General features: G+C 34.8%; 1 protein-coding gene and 1 long non-coding RNA gene across 3 annotated transcripts; one reads left to right on the top strand and one right to left on the bottom strand.

Annotated features, from left to right (window-relative positions):
* Positions 1 to 1,277: 1,277 nt before the first annotated feature.
* Positions 1,278 to 8,020, bottom strand: LOC100375394 (ubiquitin-conjugating enzyme E2-17 kDa). The gene is made up of 6 exons (XM_002740000.4): positions 7,853 to 8,020; positions 6,829 to 6,892; positions 5,708 to 5,739; positions 5,183 to 5,260; positions 2,768 to 2,873; positions 1,278 to 2,113 (listed from the first exon to the last, which is right to left on the bottom strand). Exons 1-6 carry the CDS (start codon positions 7,874 to 7,876, stop codon positions 1,974 to 1,976), a joined length of 444 nt encoding a protein of 147 aa, XP_002740046.1. The 5' UTR covers positions 7,877 to 8,020; the 3' UTR covers positions 1,278 to 1,973.
* A 3,877-nt stretch (positions 8,021 to 11,897) lies between these two features.
* Positions 11,898 to 26,426, top strand: LOC102803703 (uncharacterized). 2 transcript variants are annotated; one of them, XR_014927420.1, is made up of 3 exons: positions 11,898 to 12,179; positions 24,376 to 24,499; positions 26,100 to 26,426. It is a non-coding gene; the product is annotated as an uncharacterized LOC102803703 (long non-coding RNA). The 2 variants fall into 2 exon arrangements; XR_438550.3 differs by having other exon boundaries at positions 11,899 to 12,025.
* The last annotated feature ends 1,419 nt before the right edge of the window (positions 26,427 to 27,845 follow it).

Genomic DNA, 27,845 nt, shown 5'->3' on the forward strand with positions numbered 1-27,845 from the left:
GTTTTGTAACAAGACTAGGTTTTTTATTATTAACATTAGAATAATTTAAACTTTCCTTTCAATGAGTTATTTAGCTTTTGTATATCACTGAATAGAACTGTATTAACTATACAAAACAGCTGGTTTCATCAGACAAACTAATAAAACATAAAAAGCAAAATTCAAGACCGAATATTTAGATTGAGAACCTTAACATTTTTCCAACCACAAGCATGTTGACAAAATGGCCACCAGAGTCAAGACTCCTTGTGCACAGATTCCAAACTTCAGCTTACAATTCTTTTGAACGTTTGAACTGAAATACCTGACCACCAAAGGTGGCATAGAACCTTTATGTACTTTTGGGAAAAGTGCATCATCCTTTCAAAACAAACTTGAAAGTGATTTCTTGATAAACTAAAATTTTCAGTCAAGATAATGATAATGTTGTAACCATGAGTGAATGAAATCTGTTCATGTACAACCAACATTTTGTTCCAGAAATGCAGAAATTGATGAATAATTTCTTTTATCAGAAATGAAATTACAATTCTCCCTTCAAACTGACCGAAAGAATCTGGCTAAAATTAAAAGAAAAAATTATTTTCCCACTATCTGTAAAGGACAACCACAATTTTGTGGACTTGAAAAATAACCTGTACAACTCTGCTTTCTTGGAGATAGCTGCAGTTGGTAGTTTGTTATTAAAGGTGCCCCTTGAATAAATAAATCGACAAATGTTTTTAGTTGGATAATTCCAGTCAGGTGAAAGATCTAAATAGCAAGGGCATAAATCTTGTTTATTGAATAGCCATACATACACATACTAAATTACAACAACTCAAAAGTATGGGGAGGGGCCTACTCCATAGAATAGACAATTGAGTTCTATTGTCATCTCCTATTTGGCATACTATGGTGATATTAACCAGGGGAGCCAAAAAAACTTATTTGTGAGCAGTAAAACGAGACCCTTTGAAAACCCAAAGAAGCAATAATCAAAGCAGTTTTAACCACTCAATTACTGATATATGTAATAAGCACCTTGTATTCGCTTGGCAGAATGGGGGGAAACTCAGAAACAAGCTACAAATACAGACAAAACAAAAATCTATTCATTTTCAAAGGAATTATACAGAACAAAATGTTAATTACTTTTTACAGGAAAGGGGTGCAAGAATATAAAAGAATATTAGCACAGAGAAAACTATGTACCATACAAAAATGTGCATGCCTAGGGCCCTAGGGAAATAGCTAAAAGTAGGTTGGTCATTGAATGAAAGTTAATCAAAAATGAATTTCAGTAATTAATCTATTATGCTATATTTATACTTTTTTGTACAAAAAGGGTCAAAGATTATTCAATGACCAACCAACAACAACAACACAATGTCCAGCCATTCCCCCCAACAATTCTGCAATTGGAAAATGTATTATACATCTCACATTAGGGCTTGGTTTCTCAACATGAATGTATATACAATCAATGCCAAATAACAGTATCCTGGTGTATTGCTGTATTAAGAAAAAACAATTTCTTTCATTAAATAATATCTAAAGATTGTCCAATTAATTCAGCAACAAGAAAATTCCTTATTCACTTCTTATTAGGGCTTGATTTCTCAACATGAATGTATATACAGTATCCTGGTGTAAAGCTGTATTAAATAAGAAAAAAATAATTTCTTTCTTTAAATAATATTCTAAGATTGTCCAATTAATTATACTATTATGTTTCTTCTGTAATACAGCACTATTTCAAACAGTCCGGTGCAAAATGGTCAGCATATCTGTTCTCAGCACAGTGTTGAGATAAAGTGGTTTGCAGTAGAACATTTTCTTGTGGCAGCCTATAACAAGATGTGTTGTCCATACATTTCAGTCTCTGAATACACCAGGAGACCATGAGGGGAAAAGAAAGTCGCACAGTTTGAGGACAGGTCCATGATTGGTTGCAGAATGAAAAAACCCAGGTGGTTTCCCATGGAATCATGTCACATTGCATATTTCTGCGTCCATTCTTTTGCAAGATTATTGTATTTTGCGCGATCTGTTTTGTATATACGAGCTATTTCTGGTACCAACGGATCATCTGGGTTCGGATCACACAGTAAAGAGCAAATTGATAGTAATACTGCAAAAAACAAAGGAAAAAAAAACTTCAATAAAGAAGCCATTTTTGGGTAATTTTATTTTTGGAAAATATAAAGCCATCATTTTCTAACACGGCAGCAAAAATTAATTCATGATTTTGACAACAATCACAGAGGACAATGTTACAAAAATTCTTCTAAGTCGAAAAGGTCGCATCACAGATTCATAGATTTAACATTTAATGGGTGCAGCATAGTACATGACCAAAACATAATTTTCCAGCCTTGAAAAACACAGGAAACAATACGAGAATGATGCAGGACTATATAGACATTTAGATTACATTAATGTTTTAGAACCTAAGCCAGGTTGCATCCTCTAGTTGCATAATACTTGAATGCGTTACATAAAAACTAGTTATAGAAAATTGTGTAGTCATTCATCATCTTGATTATAGTAAAATCTCAAAAACATCAGAGGACCTTGTCACTAGAGCGCATTTTGTGGCAAATGTTATACCTGATTTTTCAGTTTATACTTTCACACAGCACAACTGCAAATGATTTGTTTGCAATGCTTTTCTCAATTGGAGATCATGTGATAATATAAACAAATATACATGTAATTGGCTAATATGTGACTGGGATTGTAAAATTACACAATTCTACATGTGCAATTCATCTACACTACTTACCTTTCGATATTGTTAATGCGGGTGACCACTGTGATCTTAAAATATCCAAACAAATACTACCATTACTGTTTATATTGGGATGGTAAATCCGAGTTGTGAAAGACACCTACAAATATACAAGATTGAAATTCAGTATATAGACTACTGGATAACATGTTCTATTCATTATGAATATTTATATATTTCTGTTATTATTCAATGATAGAGTTGTCACAAAGATTGAGTTGTCAATTAAGGAATTGGAACAGAGGCCATCATTTTGTTCATTTGTTTATTCTGACTGACACTATTATAACAGACAGGATACAAACATTTAGCGAGAGAACTGATTCGCTAATTCAAGATGTCGCTAATGACTTTATTATCAATTCAAAGTGGCCGCCAAACAAAGAAATCAACAATGACAAGAGAGATTCACTAAATCAACATTTTGCTATTATGTCATTTTACCACAATTCGCTAAAATTGCATGCCGCTTTTTCAACATGTTTTACAGTATTTTGGGATTCTTTTAGGAATCCTATAAGAATGCTATGCAGTGAGTATGAAAAACAAATTCAACTAATTTAAGTACAAGGAAAAAATGCAACATTACTAAAATTACATCTAAATCACTTAAAGTGGGTACTTTCCAATTAACTTAAGGTAGCGAGAAGGGAAATTTTCACTTTTTTCTTGATTTTTCAAAAATTTATAAAACGGTTACTTTAGACCTTGATACATCACCCCAGGTTTACAAAAGATCGAAATTGCGCAATAACGTTGCTCAAATTAGTGTTTTAAAACACTAGCAGAAAAGACTACAACTGCCGTTTCGTGGATATTTGCATAGTGTTTATCTTTGGAAGGAATTAAATGATAACATCTTATCTGTATACTCTGTTGTTGACGATTCTGATATAACGGGTGATAAGCTTCCAGTTGCAAACAATGCGTGTTTATCTAACGTGAACCTCGGAAATTATTCTGTTAGTCCGAATTTTAAATGCGCGCGAGCGAGCAGGTGGGCGGTGATATTTCGGGGTTTGCGCGGTCGAAAAAAAGCGGAAATTGTCCGGTCGAATTCAACAAGCGGTCGCAAAAGCGAGAGAAAAAGGTGATTGGAAAGCGGAAGCGGGCGGGAGGTTGTGCGAAAGGAGTACTGTAACTTTGCACAACTTTCTTTTAAATCGTTTTATTTTCCAAGTCAATATTCTATTTTACTAATACATTTTTTTTCTAACGCAATGGCGAAGAAAAGAAAGAAAGCGTTGACAGACGAGGCAAAGAAAAATCTGCCACTCAGTGTCGCACTCTGACACAGCAATTTTTTTTCAAACATCGGCAATTTTATTTCACAATGAAAACCGTTTTATTAGATGTCTCATCTGAGACACTTGAATGATTAGCTTGTTTGTAAACTGCCAGCGTGTACAGTGGGACAGTAATGTTTGTCAGAGGATTATCCCTCGTTGTTCGTTTGCATAACAATGGAAAACCCGAACGTTCCTGGAGTACGGACTCAAATGCCAGCAGTTTTCTTCATTTTTCGCGCTCGAGCTTGAAATTATTCATTATCTGACACTCTTTATGAGTTCTATGATATCAGTGGTTAATATGTTTGGCCATTTTTAGTGTATATTTATAATAATGCAGCAAATCTACAGTGTTTTATTAACCAAAACTGTTTTTCGCGTTTTTCTCGAGTTGAAGTTTTGATCGAGAACGACTCATTGGGACCGCCGCCAAATCAAGTGCGTTCGGACTAGGACATTCAAACTCGCAGTTATCGTTCAAAAGATAATGATGGTGCGAAATATGTCTGGGTTTTTAAAGAAAATGCTTTGTCACAGAATAATAGTCTGTTAAAGGTGCCAAGTATGAAATAATTTGGGGACAAAAAAACAAACCTGCATTGAAATCGGAATAATAGGTCTTTTGATTATCGGAGACGCATTTCAATGGACTTGATTACGGACAATGCATAACTTAAATTTCACCAGGAAATTCCGTAGTGTGCTCTCGCAATCGCGTACTTAGTCATTTTTACAAGGTTCGCCATTTTTGATGTCACGTGATAATTATGTAAACAATGTCTGTCCAGTTTGTGCGAACTTGCACCTCTATACTCAGTCTTTTGATATATATAACCTAAATTACTGTTCTGAACGAGACAACAGATAGAGAATGTTTTATTTAAAAACATCACAAAACCTTCTCGCTACCTTAAAGGGGAACCGCTCAATCCCATAGATTGCACCAAAGAATCATGGGACACTATTGTTTATGTTGTTTACAATGTTAATCTATCTTTTGTTATCCATTGTTATTTTAATCCAGAAAGTAAATTTGCTGTGAAATTAAGCCTAACTGGAAGGTGCCCCTTTAAAGTGCATTCTAAATTTGCACTCTTCATAGTGAATACCAGTTACTTACCTTGGGTGGTTTAAATGGGTAATCTGTTGGAAAGTGAATAGTTAAGAAAAACACACCAGACTGATATGCACTGTCAGGCTGTGGATGAAACAAAACATAATCACTAACCATTCATTATGTAGAGAAGGTCACATAGAGTACATCATTTAATTTTTACAGACAATATTTTCACAATTTGATAATTTTAAAAAATAGCAAAAAATCACTTCATTACGTTTTAAAGAATCCCAGAGAACATTTACAAAATTTCACAATTTTCACAAATTAAGACATTTACATTTACCTAAAAGTTTGACAAGTATAACTACCACAATATTGTTTGAAGAATTAAGGTAACGACAGTAAATCAATCAACCTAGTGGAACAAATTAGGGCAACAGTTAAATCCCACAGGTAAACATCTATTCGTCAAGAACACACTTTTACTTGGCTAAATCCTAGTCTTTTTTGTGTGCAGCACATCCTATCAGTATACCAAGTATGAATGCTTTGTTTAAATGATGTATATAAAACTTGTATACTTACTGGACCCATTATAGTTGCTTGCCAATGAAATACTGAAAAAAAAAAGGCACAACATTAATAAAGCTACAGAAGCTACCGGAAGACACTCGCTGGTATATTAAATTTTATCGTCCAATCTGTAACTGTTCGTAAAAAAAGGGCCATCTTGAATCATGCATGACTAGCTATTTTAGCAGACAGTGTTACAGCCTTTGTAAGCATGGCAGTTTTATATAGCAACTATTGACATGAAAATCCCCAGTTGACAAGTCAATTGTTTAACCAGATATAACTAAAATGACTTATTGGCTGGTGGTACACAACAGATTAACTATTCTAAAAATCCCAAGTTCAGGATATAGATTAGTCAAACCCATCAATGTTACTGATGGAGCACATGTGCATTGAACTGCAGTTTTGCAAGACAACTATCAAAATTGCTATTTAAATTGCAAAACAAATGACTCACATCCAAGCAACGAAAATACAGAGGCATTGCAAACGGTGGTTAATCTAAACAACTTAGAGTGTGCTATTTATCAGTAGGAATTCCCATCTCACACCTTGGGCTCGCGAATAAATATCGCTTTAATGTTAATATTTGTCTAACAAAAGTACGAAAAAATTTACAGAAAAGTTGACAGGCATTAATTACTTTGGCCATTTTTTCAGACAAGTTACGGAATATGCATTTAGTTTCAGCATTTACAAAATTATTAGCCATGTTAATTTTGTTAAATATGATCCCTGGTTTATACAAGACATGATTTAATTTGTTGAAAGAACCTTTCAACGAACAAAACTGCATTCCGCTTGGCTTGACTGGTAGGTGTTAAGTTTGTATAGCCAATCAGCAACAATCTAGTAAGTCGCTTCAACTTGACTTGAACAGTCCAAATAAATAAATACCGATGAGGGCAGTATAACATACCAATGAACAGCAATTATATATGCAAGAGACAGACACTTGCATATATGGAAATGAAGTCTAGAGACATACAAACCAGGACATACTCTTCAGTCAACATGATATTATAGGTTAAGACCGACGAGACAAATCATGAACAATTTTATAATGTTCAACATTGAACATTTTCTCTCCCTTTGAAGGGAAAGCATAAAATACCTTCTTAGCAACTTACAGTCATCTCCTACAGGACCTGCTGAACACTGTGCTGGTGGGTCGCGGCCAAGGTCTTGCAATTCCTGCAAGGTCAGAATGACATTGAAACTAGTCACTAGTCATAGAATCAAGTGAACAATACAATTAAGTGTGAACAAGGTTAAAAACATAACTGTTCATTGACAAAAAGCAGAACAATGAACAGCATTTAAATTGTTGTGGCTTTTGAATTTAATTATCTGGATTTGAGCAGGACATGTATAACATGCGTAAAGACAGATTCACTGAAATTCAGCAAAAACCAAGGTATGAGTCACTCTGGTTCTATACGGCAGATCACAAAGGTGACTCAACGTCCCGGAATCGCCAGTTATGAGTTGTCCTTAATATTAAATTAATGAATACTTGCGTTTCAAATCTACTAACAAATTACGATTCAGAAATGCGTTCAAAAATTGCAAATATCCAAATGTCGGCTTAGTAGGGTGACGTATTTACTTAAAACGTAGTTATCGTAGAAATCTGATCAAAATAATAATTATAACTCATCTCGAATCAACTACACAAATAGACAGGTGAGCGATGTTATTGTCGTACTGATGGTTAGTGGGGAGTTAACTACAGCCTTGCGAGTTATACTTCTGGAGTATAAACATAATTTCTGACAGTTTCATGCGAAGCAAGACATTCAGGAAGTTATTCTGTAATGACGAAATAACCCGGTGTGGGGTTGTTGGCCGTACCGGCACGAGCCGGTCTTTGACACAAAATAAAACAATCTTTGATTGGACTGATCACTAATTCATAATTCACTTGTAATTGAATACATTAAACACATCTAGAATAGTGGCCAATATCATTTAAATGGACAATGATAAGGCATTGTTACATGGAGAAGTGAATTAACTATGTCTGTCTTTGTATGAAATGCCGAAAATTCGGTTACGACGTAGTTCGACGTGTGCCACCCACAAAAGATGAAACACAGAAGAAATAAACGTAAAATAACATTTCCGTGGACAAAATAAAGAAGAATACATTACCTTCTTTATTCTTTTCAATGCCATTTTATATGTGTGCTGCTTGAAGAGGATTAATCGTTGAAAAATAACCCGAATAACAATGTAGGAAATGCTCCAAATTTTACACGAAGGTCTGTGAATTGAGTATGGCCGACTCTGAAAATAGTTCCAGTTAAAAGTGATCACGTGATACGGTGGTTTGACAATCAAAATTAAACGTCGTCGTGCGTTTGAAAAGTGAGATTGTTCAACCTCAAACACAATTTAAATATTTATTATATTACAATGGCGGCACAGTGGTGACTTTTGGAATGAATTTGAGTAGTATTATTAGGAAAACCTAAAATGTAGTTTCACGCGGACTAATACGACAAGTTAGTGGCAACTAACATAAGTGCATTGATTCAAGGTCAATACGATCTCTTCAAATATTTGATTATAAATCACAGGTCTCAACATTATTGATTATATTATGAAAATATAGTTTGATTATAACAAATGTATTAAAACGAAATAATAATTTGCTTCTTAAAAACGTATCTAAATTATGTTGCTGAACGAGGCTCAAAATAATTTTGCGGATACGGGGTTTCAGAGATTGTTTTACATGGAGCCGTTAGATGGCGCTATTTTATAGTGTCCTTACGTGTCCCCATATCCGTCAAATCACCCATCATTTTGTCACAGACCTAAGAGCCACTCAGACAAAACGTGGATTGCATGTGTGTTGCAAATGGGCGTTAAGCATGTGGTTATGAATCCATTTTCATATCCTTTCCAAGACCACGTGGTACTTTTAAAAACATTTTGTAATAATAATAATAACTTTATTGACATTATTCATTTTGAATAGAACATAGTCAAATGCTAAGAAACAAAACAAAAACTACAAAAAAGAAGAGATGAAAATAAATATACTGTTGATACTGGTTTAGACAATGGCACTTTCGTTAATATAAACTGCCAGTTCTATATGTATGTTGCCCATAATATATATATACTTCATTATCTAACATATTGAAATTATGATTTGAGGTTTGTGCTGATTGAAATAACCTCATTCCTGCTCAGAAAGTGAAATTCATCTTCAACTTTATTATTATCACACCTTTCACACATTCTATAACAACCTTCCTCTATCATTAAATTATGATCACTAATTCTGAGTTTGCATATATATTTTCTATAAATTAGATTTTCAATTTTTGTCAAGTACTGCTCTGTTTTAAATTCTTTTTTGAATTTACTGTAAGTTTTTAATTTATTATTTTCCTCAGATTTAGATTTTTCTGAATTAATTGTTTTTCTCCACAAATCTACATAACTGGCTTCTATTTGATCACTTATGTGATGTATGATTTTCTTGGTCTCTTTCTAATAATTATTAATTTAACTTTTGCCTATTATTTCTTGTATTGATTTTGCCCATTGTAATTGATCAATAATATTACAGGAAATTGCCTCATTTACTAGTTTGTTTCCATTTTGGTACATATTTTATACCAATATCTGACCATCATTTTTTTAATGAAAACTGAGATTGGGTATCTGCCCAATTCTCCACGAACTGCTAGATTTGATGCTGACTGGTTAACTTGTAGAAGCATTTTACACAATTTAAAATTTAATTTTTCTATGTATGTTTTATCTGTATACTTCTCTGAACCCCATATTTAACATCCATAAGTTAGTATTGGTCTTATTATATGGTTAAAAGTGTTGATCCAAGTTGCTATGTTGATATTTGTTGATGTGCTAATTATTTTTGTGATATAGTTAAAAGCTTTTAATGCTTTCTTATATAAATGTTCTTTTGCTAGATCAAACTTTCCACTTGCCAGTGGTTTAAATTCTATTCCTAAATATTTACAATTTTTAACTATATCTAGTTCTTCATTTTCATAACAAACACTATACTTATGCTTTAATAATTTGCCATTTTTATTAAAAATCATAATTTTTGTTTTAGATGTGTTTACATTTAGGTTCGACATACTGCAGTAGAATGCCAACTTATTGAAATGATTTTGTAAACCTGCTTCAGTTTCTGACACAAAGACAAGGTCATCAGCATATAACAGGCTCCCGGGGGAAGGGGGTACTCACATTGAAGTGCTATATGTATATGGGCCCCAAAAGGGGTCCCAAATTCACCACTTCTGTCTGAAAAGGGGTATGCTTTTTTCATTATTTCTGTCTAAAAAGGTGTCCATATTTTCCAAAGACTGTCTCTAGAGCTTGAGTGATCCAACAATCAGGAGAATGAAGCTGATTTTTTCTTTTTGTAACTTCATTTCAATCGTCAAAATAGCTGACCACCCACCCCCATTTCCCGGAATGAATAAACTTGAAATGAATCCTCTGATTCGCTGTTTACCATTTATGCTTACTGTCTGGAAAGGAGTGTCAAATATCCACAGTTTGTCTGAAAAGGGGTAGGGGTTTCAAACAACCAGCTACACACCCCTGTCAGTATTTTTTGCAAGTACCCCTTCCCCCAGGAGGATTCATTGTTTAATTTTATATTGTATCTCACATCCTTATACATACTTTTAAATACCTGATATACGTTTCCAGTAATATTATTCTTTAACAATTTATAATACAGTCCTTTACGCCATATGCTATCAAAATCCAACAAACAGTTTGTTTAATTTATCCTTATTATTTGTTGTAATTTTGTTTTTTTTATGTATTTATCAACAATTGTTTTAAACATGTTGTCTGTAGTTCTATAACCAGGTCTGAATCCAGCCTGACATTGGTTTAGAATGTATGCAGTCTGTTATTTAATACAGATGTATTAGTTTTGCCAGATAACTTGAAATGCGATTTCATTCCTCTATAATTACTGGAATTGTTTTTATCACCAGATTTGTAAATACCCATTGATCTGGAAACTGCCCTTTGTCTAATATGCTATTAAATAGTTTTCTAATTGGCATACAGACTGTCCATAAATAATCATTTCATTTGTGATTTTATTCTTGCCTGGTGATTTTTTCTTTTTTAATTGATTAATTGCTTTAATTATTTCAACCTTTGTAATTTCTTTTTTCAGATTAATATTGACCTTATCGTTTTCCATATTATGAATATCTGTATCTAATAAAGAGTCATTTTCACATTTCTTGTTCAAATCTGAGAAATGTCTATCCATTTCTCTACAGTAATATTATCACTAATGCTATTATTTGTTGGTAATGTGTATTTTTTAACTCTGTTATTGCTTTCCAAAAGTGTAAGTGTAAAGTGAAATGATACCCTTAAAGGGCGGGGGTCGTCGTGCCGCGTCCTGTTTGATATGGGACTCATAGCGACGTATACAACATGTGTAATACATTGTTTGTTTACATAAGATTCGAACACTCGCTGTGCGACGACCGCCACATTGGTCTGTAGGTGTTCAAGTACTTACATTGATTCACTATATTTCTATACCCTTGTTCTGAAAATGTTTGTTTTGGTTTTAGCCGAGATGAAACGCGTTTTCCGTAACGCACATGCTCACCTATCCTTAAGCCAAGTACTACCATGGAACTATAAACCAGTGGCTTATAGTTCCATAGTACTACTGAGGCACGTAACATAACAGCATTGACACCTACACAGACATGCAAATAGAATATTTACACGCCCCACCCATCAAGTAACGCAGTAGAGGACTTAGCGAGGGCGCACCCGCTGTCATTGCTCTACATCTTTCTAAAAACGCATAACCGGAACTTGAATTGCCTAACTGAAAAATTAATATTAAAGAAAATTTGAAATATATGTCTTTGCATTGTATACTAGTAGTATATGCTAACTAAGAGACATATCCATCACAAAATAAAAGTATTCTAACAGTTTAATCTATTGTATAAGTAGATGAGACAATGTACATGTATGAATAGTTGTGTTCACGTTACACCATAGACCCTCAACAAGGATTGTTGAGGGTCTATGGTTACACGAAGTACGGGCTAAGATTTAATCTGATTTAGGCTTATCTAGCATACATGTATTTGCATTTCGGCTAGACCCAATTGCGTCCACGCACAGGGAGTGTCAGTCGTAAGCACGGGCTAAGGGGCGCCATCAGTCGGTGAAGTTTGGCAAGCCGCTATTCACGAACGAAAAATGGGTGACACGCGCGAGGTTCTATTCCTGCTGCTGACATGTTTCGTTCTAATTTTGAAGCGACGTGCACAGGTACGCGAGAGAAGACGGACCCAACTTATTTGGATGCACATAAACAGTATACAACAGCGTAACAGAATACAGAGTTTTTCTAATGCATGTCGTAGACAGCGAACCAAATTTATTTTGTCTACGATTGGAGCTGCTGTACGCTCTACTATATGAGGTGAGAATACCGCCAAAATTAGCTTGGTGTCATTATTTGAACATTGTTTAGTTGTTTGGTCTTTATTTGGAAACTTGTTTGGTTATTATTTGGTCATTATTCGGTTATTTGGTCTTTATTTAAACATTATTTTGTGCTTATTCCATTATTGTGTTATTACGGCAGCATCCTATTGCTATTGTTTCATTATTTCAACTTTATTTCTTAATTATTTCATCATTGTGAAATTGCTACAATATTATTTTGTCATTGTTCATTCTATTACATTCAATTGTCATAAGATTCGGTTATTGTCACGCCCAAATGTCTTGACATTCGGTTCGCTTGACTTGCGATTACCTCAACATTCGGTTCGTTTGACTTGCGATTACCTCAACATTCGACTACCTGACCTACATTAGCTGACCCCGCTATACATGTAATATTCAATCCATAGTCCCGGGCCGCCTCCGATAAAGCGTTGCTCATGATGGCAATGTAGCCTTTGTAAAAGTTAGTGCATGGAGGTAAAATACTCTTTTTACCTCCATGGTTAGTGGAATTTCTGAATGATGGCCGTTTCATCAACATCCGGGGAACTGACTGAGGTCGTCAGAGCCTGTCGTAACGAAATATCAAATGCCGCAAAACTTGTTGCTGACACGACGCGCTCATAGCGAAATTCGCGAGAAATGATCCGACTTTATCATTATATGATGACCAGAATGTGCTAAGAGCTAATCACAAGACTGTTACCGTGTCGCGAACTCGCGAAATTTGAAAGAGCTGGCTGGAGCCTTTATCCCTTGTCTATTTATACACTATATACCAGCCGATTTTTTGTAGGGGACGGGAAATATCAGTACCCCCCCCCCCAGTGGGCAGGGCAGATTTCTTAAAAACAGGGGAACTGTTTTTTAGTGGATAGGATACTTACAGCCAAAACAAGGTCAGCTTTAACGTTCAGTTGCGAGACATAATAAAAAAAATGCAGCCAAAATAAACTCAATCAGAGGCGTAGACCACGCGCGTTGGCAATAAATATTATGCATTGTGACACAGTTTCACCAGCCTCTTTCACTCAGGCAATATAATTATGCCATTTCCCAACGCACTTATAATTAATACCTTAACAAAAACACCACAAGAAAAAATGTAAATCAGGCTTGTAATTACTAGTAGCTCAACTCGAACACAATATTCATCACTGTAAAAGTGGATAAATTCGAACCAGCCAGCTCATGACCGGAGACGTCCAGTCGTCTTCGTTGAAAACTCGCCAATTCACCATAATCGTGGTGGTGAACTGCTTAGCTGATTTTTCAAAAGATCTTATGAATATTCAATTCATATTACAGTTGACTATGCTATTGCATCAACTGAATTAATAGAAAATATAAAATATTTCAGAGTGCATGACTTCACATGCAACTCAGATCACTGTCAAATCTCATTCTTAATTAAACTGAACAAAAACATCAGGTTAGACTATAATAATATCAATAATATAAAACACCTAAATAATCTCCCCACGGGTTGGGTCTGGGACAGTTTATCTGTATTCAATTACCAAGACAAATTAGCATCTAAAGAAATTCAAAATAATATTAATGAATTTCAAAACAATAACTATTCTAATGACAGTACAGGAATTAATAATGCAGTCAAGGATTTTAATAATATGATAGATAATGCGGCAGGCAATATTTTTAACAGGAGAACTAATAAGTGTGCAAAAATTAAACATAAACATAATAAGAGATGGTTTGACAAAGAATGTAAGTTATTGAAAAAAGATCTTTGTATTACATCAAGAATGATTAACAAATACCCATTTGACATTAAACTTAGAGAACTATTTTACGCTAAAAAGAAAAAATATAAAAATATAGTAAAAACAAAAAGAAAACAAGAACAAAACCTTATTGTAAATAAGCTAACACAGTTAAACAAAACTAACCCTAAACAATTTTGGCAAATTATAAGCAAGTTAAAGAATTCAGACAGAAATCAAGAAAACCCAATTTCACCTGATAAATGGATTGAATACTATAAACAATTGAATACTAAAGATGATTTAACAGACTTTCAGAAAAACATTGTGACTAAAACAGGAATAGTTGAAAATATGCAACAATCAAATAATTGCTTGAATGCTGAAATAACTGAAAAAGAAATTAAAATAGCAATTAACAAACTTAAATCAAAAAAATCAGCTGGATATGATGGGTTCTGTGCAGAACTTATAAAAAACAGTAAAAACCATCTAATTAAACCACTCCATAAATTGTATAATTTAATATTCAATACAGGCATTTATCCTAACATCTGGAATACAAGTTTAATTACTCATATTTTTAAAAAAGGGGATAAGGATGAACCAGGAAATTATAGGGGGGTAGCAGTTTCCAGTTGTATAGGCAAAGTGTTCTGTAATTTAGTCAATAATAGGTTATGTGATTTTTCAGAGAAGCATAATATTATAAATAACAATCAGGCTGGGTTTAGAAAAGGTTATCAGACCACTGATCACATTTTTACTCTAAAAACAATAGTTAATAAATACCTGAACCAAAATGTTAAACTATATACATGCTTTGTAGATTTCCGCAAGGCTTTCGATACGGTTTGGAGGGATGGTTTATTTTATAAATTATTAAAGAACGGAATTGATGGGAAACTTTATCATTTGATTAAAAACATGTATAACAATACTAAAACATGTATTCGCTTTGGCAAAAAAATATCTCCAATATTTAATAAAAATAAGGGTGTGAGACAGGGATGTACTATAAGTCCAATGCTTTTTAATCTTTATGTTAATGACTTGAATGACACATTAAAAGATTCAGTAAACCAGGTAACATTAAATAATTATAAAATTAACTCTCTATTTTATGCAGATGACCTAGTATTGATTTCAACAACACAATTAGGTTTGCAAAATGCATTAAATAAACTATCTGAATACTGCCACAAATGGAAACTCCAGGTAAATCTTAATAAAACCAAAGTTATGATTTTCAAAAAGGGAACAATGAGAAAGAGAGAGTTATTTCAATTCCAAGAACAAACAAGTCATTGTCAATGACACGTCCCCGTTCCGTTCATATTTGAGTGACATATACATTCAAAGCAGATCATGACCGAAATGCACCTGCATATGTACAACACATTGTACTAAATCTGAACAAAATCCATGCATGCATGACTGAGATCCGGTTCTGGAATTGTGAAAATACGTGATTTTAATGCATTTTCGGCCTTAAAATGGCCATCATTCAGCTATTGCTAAGCGGATCATGAAACAAATGCACATACATATTTGTGACATGATGTACCTTGTGTGTGTGAAGTTTGAACTTGATCAATCCAGACATGTCTTGGATACGGATCCAGAACTGAATTCTTTAAGAAAATGGCCGCCAGTCGGCCATTTCGAACTTGATCCGAAAAAAAAAATGACGTGCATCAAGGTCCTATTATGTTTAATGTAAGTACCGAATTTGAACAAAATCCGTCCATGCATAACTGAGATCCGGGTTCGGAATGGTGAAAATGTGCGATTTCAATGCATTTTCGGCCTTAAAGCGGCCCCCATTTGGCTATCGTTAATGGGATCATGAAACAAATGCACATACATATTTGTGACATGATGTACCTTGTGTGTGTGAAGTTTGAACTTGATCAATCCAGACATGTCTCGGATACGAATCCAGAACTGAATTCTTTAAAACAAAATGGCCGCCAGTCGGCCATTTCGAACTTGATCTGAAAAAAAAAAATGACGTGCATCAAGGTCCTATTATGTTTAATGTATGTACCAAATTTGAATGAAATCCGTCCATGCATAACTGAGATCTGGGTCCAGAATGGTGAAAATGTGCGATTTCAATGCATTTTCGGCCTTAAAGCGGCCGCCATTTGGCTATCGTTAATGGGATCATGAAACAAATGCACATACATATTTGTGACATGATGTACCTTGTGTGTGTGAAGTTTGAACTTGATCAATCCAGACATGTCTCGGATACGGATCCAGAACTGAATTCTTTAAAACAAAATGGCCGCCAGTCGGCCATTTCGAACTTGATCTGAAAAAAAAAAATGACGTGCATCAAGGTCCTATTATGTTTAATGTATGTACCAAATTTGAATGAAATCCGTCCATGCATAACTGAGATCTGGGTCCAGAATGGTGAAAATGTGCGATTTCAATGCATTTTCGGCCTTAAAGCGGCCGCCATTTGGCTATCGTTAATGGGATCATGAAACAAATGCACATACATATTTGTGACATGATGTACCTTGTGTGTGTGAAGTTTGAACTTGATCAATCCAGACATGTCTCTGATACGGATCCAGAACTGAATTCTTTAAAACAAAATGGCCGCCAGTCGGCCATTTCGAACTTGATCTGAAAAAAAAAATGATGTGCATCAAGGTCCTATTATGTTTAATGTATGTACCAAATTTGAATGAAATCCGTCCATGCATAACTGAGATCTGGGTCCGGAATGGTGAAAATGTGCGATTTCAATGCATTTTCGGCCTTAAAGCGGCCGCCATTTGGCTATCTTTAATGGGATCATGAAACAAATGCACATACATATTTGTGACATGATGTACCTTGTGTGTGTGAAGTTTGAACTTGATCAATCCAGACATGTCTCTGATACGGATCCAGAACTGAATTCTTTAAAACAAAATGTCGGCCATTTCGAACTTGATCCGAAAAAAAAAATGACGTGCATCAAGGTCCTATTATGTTTAATGTATGTACCAAATTTGAACGAAATCCGTCCATGCATAACTGAGATCCGGGTCCGGAATGGTGAAAATGTGCCATTTTGATGCATTTTCGGCCTTAAAATGGCCGCTATTCGGCTATCGTTAATCGGATCATGAAAAAAATGCATGTGCATATGTCCCATATAATGTGTGATGTATGAGTGAAGTTTGAACATAATCGGTCCATGCATGTTCGAGATACAGGTGATCACGGACGCACGGACGCACGCACACAGGGCAAAACATAAGTCCCCGTTTTCGGACTCCGTCCGAACGGGGACTAAATATAAGTTGTGTCAATTCTTATATTTATTTAGGTATAACTTTACAATCAAATGGAAAGTTCCAAGAAACAAGACAATGTTTAACAAACAAAGCTACTAGAGCAATGTATGCACTGTTGAAAGCAATGCCAAGAGAGACTGACTGTAGAACATTTATGCACCTTTTTCAGATATGTATTAAACCAATTTTGTTATATGGATCAACAACTTGGGGACATGACATACTAGACAATAATAGATGGGACAAAACACCAATTGAACAGTTACATTTGAAATTCTGCAAACAAATACTAGGTGTGAGTAAATTCTCCTCAAATGCAGCATGCAGAGCTGAACTTGGTAAATTCCCATTACTTATAGATATTCAGGAAAATCTTATTAAATACTGGTATCGTATTAGTGCCTTACCAGACAGTAATATTACAAAACAAGCCTTTGAAGAACAAAAACAACAAAATTTAAATTGGTTTACATCAGTAAAACACATGGTCTCCGAAAATATTACAAACTTGTCCTCATCTGTCATACCTCAAAAATTACCACACAGTAAAATAAAAAACATACGAAACAACATCCAACAAAGGTATGTAGAGTTCTGGAAGTTGAGTGTAACAAATGATAATAGAAAACTGAGAACGTATATAAAGTTTAAAGACTCATACACTTTTGAACCATATTTGCTTTTATGTAATCTGAAACATAAAATCTTATTGACTCGTTTCAGAATAAGCAGTCATGTATTAGAAATTGAGAAGGGTAGACATACCCAACCCAAAATACCTTTAGAAGACAGAATCTGTAAGCAATGTTCCCAGATCAAAATTGAAAATGAAGAACATTTCTTCATGGAATGTCTTAGGTACCAAACGGAAAGACAAAAGCTATTTAATAATATCAGTATTCCAGAAGAATTGAAAAGTGATAACCAGATATTTAAATATATTATGAGTTCAAGAGAAGACGTACTAATAAGACAAGTTGGTGAATACTTATACAAAATATTTGAAATCAGAAATATCAATAACTGACATTTTACTTTTACTTTAATTTTATATGTATTGTACTTTATTACTAACATTTTATTGCTGTTCAACCAATGGAAATTATTTCTAAGGATGCAATAAATTCATTATTATTATTATTATTATTATTCATCCCAACTTATTTGAATATATCCTTTCGGGAATTTGAGACATTGTTCAAACGATCCTGTACAGGGTAATGTCTGATGTCAACTAATAATACGCAATTATCCAGGCAGTACTAGAAATTATTGCTGATACTAATCATGTTTTGTAAGCTGGGAAGTTGGATACTTGAACGTGTAGTCCCCGGGCGTGTAGTAGACGAGAATAATCGTACTGTCACATGTTTTCGTCTTAACCTTGTCTTTTCGTTTTAACCGTCACAGTCCGCTTCATTGAATCAGGATGTTTAGTTTGATAAATGATGAACATATATTCATTGTGAGACTGTTGCTTTCAAGTTGTGTTAATACAAATATGATTTAAACTTTCCCTTCCGTTGCCAACGTATTCAATATATGGAAATAGCATATGTGTGTGCGTTTGCGTGAGTGATTGGGGGAAATAACAGCGAAATTATTTCCACCTAAAATAAAGTATTTTACTGTATATCAATTAGTCTTTGCGATCCCGAAATAAGATACAAGTAGTTGACCCTAAAGTACTCCTAACCTTAAGTCATAACATCTCAGACTACTATAGTAACATTGATTTGCGTGCATTTTTTTTTATTTTTTATTTTATTGTGTCAGCAAAATTTCCCCCTAATGCAGGAAATAGTGTTTTAGAGGGTCTAGATTTCAAAATTTTGCATGCCCCCGGAACCCCTAGAGGTTGTGAGCAGATCTCGCCCCTGATGTAAAATTTCGTGCCGCCCCATCTGAATTACAGATGTGAACTAAAACGCAAATGATCCAATATGAGTGCCAAAAACGTACAACGTTTTACGTTGCCATAGATCTCGTCGAGTAACAATTTTTAGGGTGGAGGCGTTCTCATTGACCTAATATAAATACGGTGTTTACTCCGATGTTCGAACAAATATTGGCCAAATTAATGCTCGGTGTGCTTACTAGTAATTTTTCCATAGGATTACATGCATAAAATGAAATACGGAGAAAACATATGGTTATGAAATGATGATTCTAAGAAGTATACTGTCAATAAATGTGATATGAATAAACACAAACATACATTATTCTATAAACCGTCAAAGGTTATGTATAAAGATCGATAAAACAAATGAATACGGCCATTACATACTGATATTTCTGGAAATTACGTAAATACATTGTGTGGTGATACTGAGCAGCAAATGTTTATAACCACAGTTTCATCTATCGAGAACCTTGTGCAGCGAGCGAAATTTCACAGTTACAACTGCAACCCAGTTTATTTAGTCCATGGCGCAACTTATGAAAACCTGTTACAATCGGGGCATGCATTTCGATGGAATTCAGCTCCCCGTCTACTAAATAGCAAATTTCTAGTCAATTACAGAATTGGGTTTTGTCAACCGTCGGAATAAGCTACTTTGGCCAGTAATATATGGGGAATTTGACGGAGGAGACATTCACAGCAATCAAATCAAAACAAAATTGAAACTGTGAAACTGCTTTGCGAGCGGAAGTCGACATTTACGAAAACCTCGAAGACATGGCTGGCGAAAAACTGTCGTGACACTGACGTGATTGCTATTGGCAATAATACCCACAAATTCATTGCCAATGCAGTTGTTACCAACGAAGACATCTGATTTCGTAGCGCCATGAAATGAATGGCGCGCTATAAATCAGCCGTACAAGTATATCGGCATCTTGACAATAACGGATTAAACGCAAAAAAATCACGTCCATAACAGGAATATGTCTGTCATTAAGTACCTGAGATTAGAGAGGCCGGGGAATGAGAATCAGAATGATACATGGTTCAACTTTTACTAAAAAAAAAGAACTGTGATGGCACTACCAAGTCCGCTGAAAGGCCGGTTATTGACCGTGTCAGTCGTGTCACGATCAACTGTGTAATAATTTCTCCTCACTTTAGTCATCGCATTTGGAGAAGTAATATTCTCTAACCAACAGGCTCTGACGACGGATGTTGGCGAAAGGACCATTATTTAAAAATTCCCGCTAACTTTTACAAAAGCCGCATTGCCATCTTGAGCAATGATGCTTTATCGGAGGCGGCCCGGGACTATTGATTGAATATTACATGTATAGCGGGGTCAGCTAATGTAGGTCAGGTAATCGAATGTTGTGGTAATCGCAAGTTAAGCGAACCGAATGTCAAGACATTTGGACATGAAAATAATCGAATCTTATAACAATTGAATGTCAAGATAATGTCTAAATAACGACACAATGGTAACATTATGAAACAATGACAACATAATATTGTAGCAATTACACAATAATGAAATAATTAAGAAATAAAGTTGGAATAATGGAACAATAGCAATAGGATGCTGCAGTAATAACACAATAATGGAATAAGCACAAAATAATGTTTAAATAAAGACCAAATAACCGAATAATGACCAAATAATAACCAAACGAGTTTCCAAATAAAGACCAAACAACTAAACAATGTTCAAATAATGACACCAAGCTAATTTTGGCGGTATTCTCACCCCATACTACTACAGCGATCCAATCAGTGTGGAAGCGTGTACACTGAGCTCGGTTGCCATTTTGGGAATGAGAAAGTTAGATATATTTGATCACGTGCATAATGTTCACACCCGAAGGTCGCCGCAGAGGGTGCTTAGCCCTGGGCTAAGCGTTCGCGCACACTTCGTTTACTGCGAAGCTACTAGTAACAAATTAATATATTTACATCATCTGACAAAAAGACATTTATACTTACTATTAACAGCAATGACAGTTTACTATAATATTAGTAAGACTGCCTTTAAAAACGAAAAGTGTTGTTAATTCGCTTTTTTAGTCCCCGTTTGGACGAAGTCCGAAAACGGGGACTTATAATTCAGTCTCTGTCCGTCCGTGTGTCCGTGCGTCTGTGCGTCCGTCCGGAGTCATATCTCATAATCCCTTGGACCGATTCTGTTCATTCTTTGCATGTGCCTAGTACTTTATGTGGGACATATGCACATGCAATGGTTTAGCGATTCGATTCAAAATGGCCGACTGGCAGCCATCTTGTTTTTTACCTTGCCCGTACCATCAAAGATGGAAGGGAAAGGTATATTAAGGGAAAAATTTTGTCCGGCGTTGTCGTCTCGTTGTTGTTGTCGTCGTTAATAATTGTTATTGTGTGCATAATAACTTTACTAATTCTATTCCAAACTTTATCAAACTTGGTCACCTTATTCATCAGTATAAAGTCTTCCCTGAGTTTGAACAACAGATGTCCTGTATGAAAATATCATGCAAAAATTGAGAAAATCTGATAAAATATTTTGACTGTTTCTACTTGACTGATCACTGGTGATACACATCAAAGGTCACTGATCTCAGTGGAAATATGCATTGTTGTACGTGTTCAATGAAGCAAATGATTTATCTTGTAATAATATCCTTGGTAATGTATCTCAGAATCCCATACTGGGTTTCAAAACCAACTCATGGAGAGATTGCACAGTCTGATGATACACATTTGCAAACCTACCAATAAAATCTTTACAGAAAACAAGATGTCAGAAAATCAATATAAGCACTGCTATGAACTGGGTGCCAAACTTTGATCAAGATCTGAAGCTAATAGAAAATCTGTTTAGTCAAAAGTTATCAAATCAAAAACAATACATAAAAAATACATTAAAAGCAAAACATTTCATCCACATTTTAAAAAGAAAATTATTCTAAAATATATGTATTCTGTATTTGACAAACAGTTCATTCGACAAATGAAAACTCACAGGAATATGTTTCAGCTATTAGAACAGAATGATAGAGTTTTTATAATACTAGTTTAAAAACGCACTTCAGAGATTGCAGTGTTTGAAGATGTAGTTTCTCAGGAGGCAACAGTACTGTTGACTTCTCCTTCCACTGGACACCAACTATTTAAGTTGATTTGCATACAAAGCAGAGCTTGCAACATGATAGCTATTCATAAAGGGTGTTTTTTTTTTACTTTTCTTATAATACAGTAGTCACACAATGAGGCAGTTCATATTTGTCTCAGTGAATCATTCATTTTTGACAGACACCTGTACAAAATACTTGAACTAAAGCCAGCTAAATTTTTCTGTTATCTTGCATGTTTTATGAATCTATTCACATCTAAATGCAGCACTTTTTTTTGCAATGATACATTTGTTTTTATTCTAAAATATCTCAATTACTTTCAATAAAGCTGGAAATTATGTTCCTTAAAATAATTAAACAAATAAGGCACCAATGTTTTTGTAAGATATTTACATCTTTTAAGGACATTCGGTAGACTGATTCCCCACTGTTGGTTCAACCCCAAAACTTGTTTGTATTCAAAATTAATTATGACAGTGCATATTTATATTGAAACAAACTATGATAAAGGGAATTATATTATATAACAAAGGGCAAGGTCACCAGAGTTCAACTATGTTTGAAAATGTTGTATTTTGGACATGCTTTGTCAGTTTTCATTCAAACTTGGTACATAGATTATACATGTTAGGATACATGTCCATGACGATTTATTTCACAATTGGATCAAAGATAGCCGACTGGCAGCCATCTTGTTTTTTTGAAAATGTCGTATTTTGGACATGCTTTGCCAGTTTTCATTCAAATTTAGTACATAGATCATACATGTTAGGATACATGTCCCAACCGTCCGTGAGTTCCTGAGTTTGTCCGTCCGTCTGTCCGTGCGTCAGTCTGTCCAACGTCATATTTCAGAATCATGTGGACCGTTTCTGTTCATTCTTTACATGTGCCTAGTACCTTATGTGGGACATATGCACATGCAGTGGTTTAGCGATTCGATTCAAAATGGCTGACTGGCAGCCATCTTGTTTTTTGAAAATGTTGTATTTTGAACATGCTTTGTCTGTTGTCATTTAAACTTGGTACATAGATTATACATGTTCGGATACATGTCCATGGCGATTTATTTCGCAATTGGATCAAAGATGGTCGACTGGCAGGCATCTTGTTTTTGTTTTTTAGTGCGGTATCTTGGACGTGCTCTGTCAGTTTTCATTCAAATTGGGCACATACATGTACTTTATACATGTTAAGATGCATGTCCATGACAATTTGTTTCAAAATCTGGTCAAGGATGGCTGATTGACAGCCATCTGACTTTTTGGCTTTACTACTATATTTCCACAATTTATGTACCATTTTCATTCGTATTTGGCACATACATCATACATATCAGTGTGTTTCATAATCAGATCAAAGATGGCCGAATAACGGCTGTTTTTATTTTGGCCATATTACTACAACTCGAAACACGTGTTTTGATGTAAATAAACAATCTGTTGTATACGACACTTGGAACTCAAGTTTCAAGGACACGCTCGCGACAACCCTCCGCTTTAATATGACGAGCACAAAGAGAACTTAACGGGGACTGTGTCATTTTCAATGACTTGTTCTGATTCATTCGTGCGGCTTCGTTTCCGACCATCCGCCTCTCCATGACCGTGTGAGGGCAGTGATCTGGAAAATTTTAAATCCGAGACGATAATTGAATTTGATTGGTGTGGAAGGACTGCAATTGTATCCATCATTTCTAAGAATTGTTCTGTTGATTATTTTTGTTGTATTTTAATGTAATTGAGTTTACTATGCTCGTTAGATAGGTATAACCAAAAATGGTATCACCCCTCAGCTAAAAGCAGTGTAGCGTCCTGACTTATATTTGGGCCTTCCAATTAATATTATGGCAACATTTTTACGGTTGATATATCTTACCCAGGTAGTGACAGGGAAATAGGTTTAGTGAGTAATGCAATCATTTATAATTTATTTTAAATATACAAAAAAAATGTATAAAATATAAGGCTCTGGATTTTCAACAACGATGAAAGGACCAGTTACTGCACAAATCCCTACTCCCTGCGAGACCCACCCAATACGAAACCCACTTACTGCGAAGCTACTAGTAACAAATTAATATATATGTAAATATTAAAATTTGTGTTATTTTTTACACTGGTAGACACCCTGTGAAGCCATGACAAGAGAGCAGTGAAGTGAAGTGATCATTTAATCGTTAACCAAGCATGAAGTCGACAGATGCCAACACTGCCAGAATGCATCTGTTGTGGATGGCACAAGCAAGAGTAAGTTCAAATTCTTATTTCACACTGATCTTTGAAAACAGAAAATCTGAACAAGAAAACAGAAAAAAAATCTGCACACCCAGAAAAAAAAAAATTAAACACAGTGGAAATACAAAATAATTACAGTGAATTAATTGCGTAAAAAAATTGTTAATGATCTATCTATCCCTAATCATTTAAAATACATTGTAGAAATAAAACCTTTCAGAATCACCGGTACTGTATTACATGGAGTAGTGTGTAACTTTACAGGTATGACTGTCATAAAACCCTTCAGAAACACCGGTACTGTATTACATGTAATAGTGTGTAACATTACAGATATGACTGTCATAAAACCCTTCAGAAACACCGGTACTGTATTACATGTAGTAGTGTGTAACATTACAGGTATGACTGTCATAAAACCCTTCAGAAACACCGGTACTGTATTACATGTAGTAGTGCGTAACATTACAGGTATGACTGTCATAAAACCCTTCAGAAACACCGGTACTGTATTACATGGAGTAGTGCGTAACATTACAGATATGACTGTCATAAAACCCTTCAGAAACACCGGTACTGTATTACATGGAGTAGTGCGTAACATTACAGGTATGACTGTCATAAAACCCTTCAGAAACACCAGTACTGTATTACATGGAGTAGTGCGTAACATTACAGGTATGACTGTCATAAAACCCTTCAGAAACACCGGTACTGTATTACATGGAGTAGTGCGTAACATTACAGGTATGACTGTCATAAAACCCTTCAGAAACACCAGTACTGTATTACATGGAGTAGTGTGTAACATTACAGGTATGACTGTCATAAAACCCTTCAGAAACACCGGTACTGTATTACATGTAGTAGTGTGTAACATTACAGGTATGACTGTCATAAAACCCTTCAGAAACACCGGTACTGTATTACATGTAGTAGTGTGTAACATTACAGGTATGACTGTCATAAAACCCTTCAGAAACACCGGTACTGTATTACATGTAGTAGTGTGTAACATTACAGGTATGACTGTCATAAAACCCTTCAGAAACACCGGTACTGTATTACATGTAGTAGTGTGTAACATTACAGGTATGACTGTCATAAAACCCTTCAGAAACACCAGTACTGTATTACATGTAGTAGTGTGTAACATTACAGGTATGACTGTCATAAAACCCTTCAGAAACACCGGTACTGTATTACATGGAGTAGTGCGTAACATTACAGATATGACTGTCATAAAACCCTTCAGAAACACCGGTACTGTATTACATGGAGTAGTGCGTAACATTACAGGTATGACTGTCATAAAACCCTTCAGAAACACCGGTACTGTATTACATGGAGTAGTGCGTAACATTACAGGTATGACTGTCATAAAAGTTGTATTTTTTATGATCAGAATACAATAAATTCAATTTTTGGTTTAAACTTGATTCTACAATAGAGTAACTACACATCTGCAAATGTGTACTCTAATATTTTTTTTGTTAGCTAACCATTGGTTTTCTTGGCAACAATATGTCTGAATGTTAACTGCTTTAAGAACGGAATAAATAAATACAAATACAAAGATCTTTTTAAATGATAGTTTTATTTTTTATTACAGGAATTTAGAGAGATGATTATGCACAAGGGTATCCTAGCCACTGCAAGGGCATTCAGAAATGACCTTTTGATCATGGATGAAGACTAAGATATAAGCAAAACTAACCACCATGATGTGTAATCATGTGTATACATGTAGGCAATTCATTTTATGGCAGCATGGTCATTTAGAAGCTGGCTTCAGTTTCCTAATCCTTATGTTAAAGGGACATGCTGGTACTGGCCAGTTCCAGCCTTGTCCACAATCAAGGTTCACTCATGTTCATTGACAACATGGCATAATAAGCTACTCCATATTCCCTGTAATGAGAATAAATATAAAACTGTCTGCAATTTGTCTTCATTTGGATTTCCATTTCAGGACACAATAGAAGTCATTGAAACATGTACATTAAACCAAGGATTTTTTCAAACAAGGGAAGAGGGATGCAGCTCCCTCAAGCCATAGAATGCTCCATTTTAACTTGGAATTATCAAAAACTCCACACCCTGGTAGGGAGAACCCTACTACCCCCCCCCTACTTGGTGGCGCCGCTGAATTGCAGTGCTCCCTCTTGCTGTTTTTTTCTAGAGATAAACCCTGTTAAACTTTTATTGAACAAAAGCCATTGTCAATTGACATAGTCCCAGTTTGTATTAGCCTTTTAGGATGGACAGGTCACAGTTCAAGATGAGAGGATGGCAATTACAGTGATCATAGCATAGGGTGTAATATGCACAGAAACAAGAGTTGAAGTTGTCCATGCTGTTTATTTAAATTGAATGATCTGGCCCTTTTATTCACATTTGAAAATTTACATTTTTTTTATTTTTTCATTTGTCAAAATTATTGTGAATTTGTTTATCATAAACTACAACAAATTTTCCTGATAAAATTACTAGAAATTATGACTGCACATTCCTCCTCAGTTTGCTGAATTATTTAGCTCTAATTAATACCAGCACTGTCCCTTTAATATGGTAAAACAAGCAAACATTTCTAACACATATTTGTTATTAAATTCATATGCCAGCTGCTGATAAAGGTGAAAACTATTCTACTCAAACATAGCTCTACTCAACAAAGAAAATTGTTTTATCTATTTTACCAACACAACAATCTCACAATAAATACTGTGGAATACTTTATTTTCGCTGGAATTAATTTTCACTGAAAAGGCATTTTGGGCGTTTTGTATGGAATTTATTTTCACTGATTTTTGATGAGTTTAATGTGAAATATAGGAAAAAAGTATATTCGCTGGATTTTATTTTCACGGTATCATCTCTTCAGCGAAAATAGCGAAAATAAATTCCACGCGAAAATAAAGTATTCTACAGTAGATTAATTGTAAATTGATGTACTATGACTTTGGAAATGAAACATCAAAATAGAACAAATACAACACCAGCAAATGCCTACATGATTCTGTGGCATTTAAATCACCTACACACTCATGGACGGGCAGGCATTTGTACAAGACTACCTACTTTGATAATTTTCTTGGTAAGAATCTTAGCAGTATGTCATATGTTCAAGGAATGTTTAATTTCTGAATATATATTGTTTGCAAAAAGTAAATTCAGATATGATTAGGCCATCATTCAAACCGTCTATTAATATCAAAGTAGGATTTCAAATAAGTTGTATAGGAAAATATAGTCCAAGAAAAGGAATGTGCCTTAAAAGCAATAATAATGTCACCAGGTAACAACATCATACATACTATGGCTTGCCAGTTCATTTATTCAGCTTTGACTAGATTGC

Source organism: Saccoglossus kowalevskii, chromosome 19 (assembly GCF_978046115.1).
Source record: "Saccoglossus kowalevskii chromosome 19, keSacKowa6.1, whole genome shotgun sequence".
Taxonomy (NCBI): domain Eukaryota; kingdom Metazoa; phylum Hemichordata; class Enteropneusta; family Harrimaniidae; genus Saccoglossus; species Saccoglossus kowalevskii.

Bases quoted from the DNA above. Each gene is read 5' to 3' on its own strand.
- LOC100375394 (XM_002740000.4), bottom strand. From the start codon at position 7,876: ATGGCATTGAAAAGAATAAAGAAG. The intron at 5,261-5,707 runs GTAAGTATACAA...TTTCATCCACAG, and splicing joins AAGCAACTATAATGGGTCCA to CCTGACAGTGCATATCAGTC. The intron at 2,874-5,182 runs GTAAGTAACTGG...GTATATTTGTAG, and splicing joins ACCCATTTAAACCACCCAAG to GTGTCTTTCACAACTCGGAT.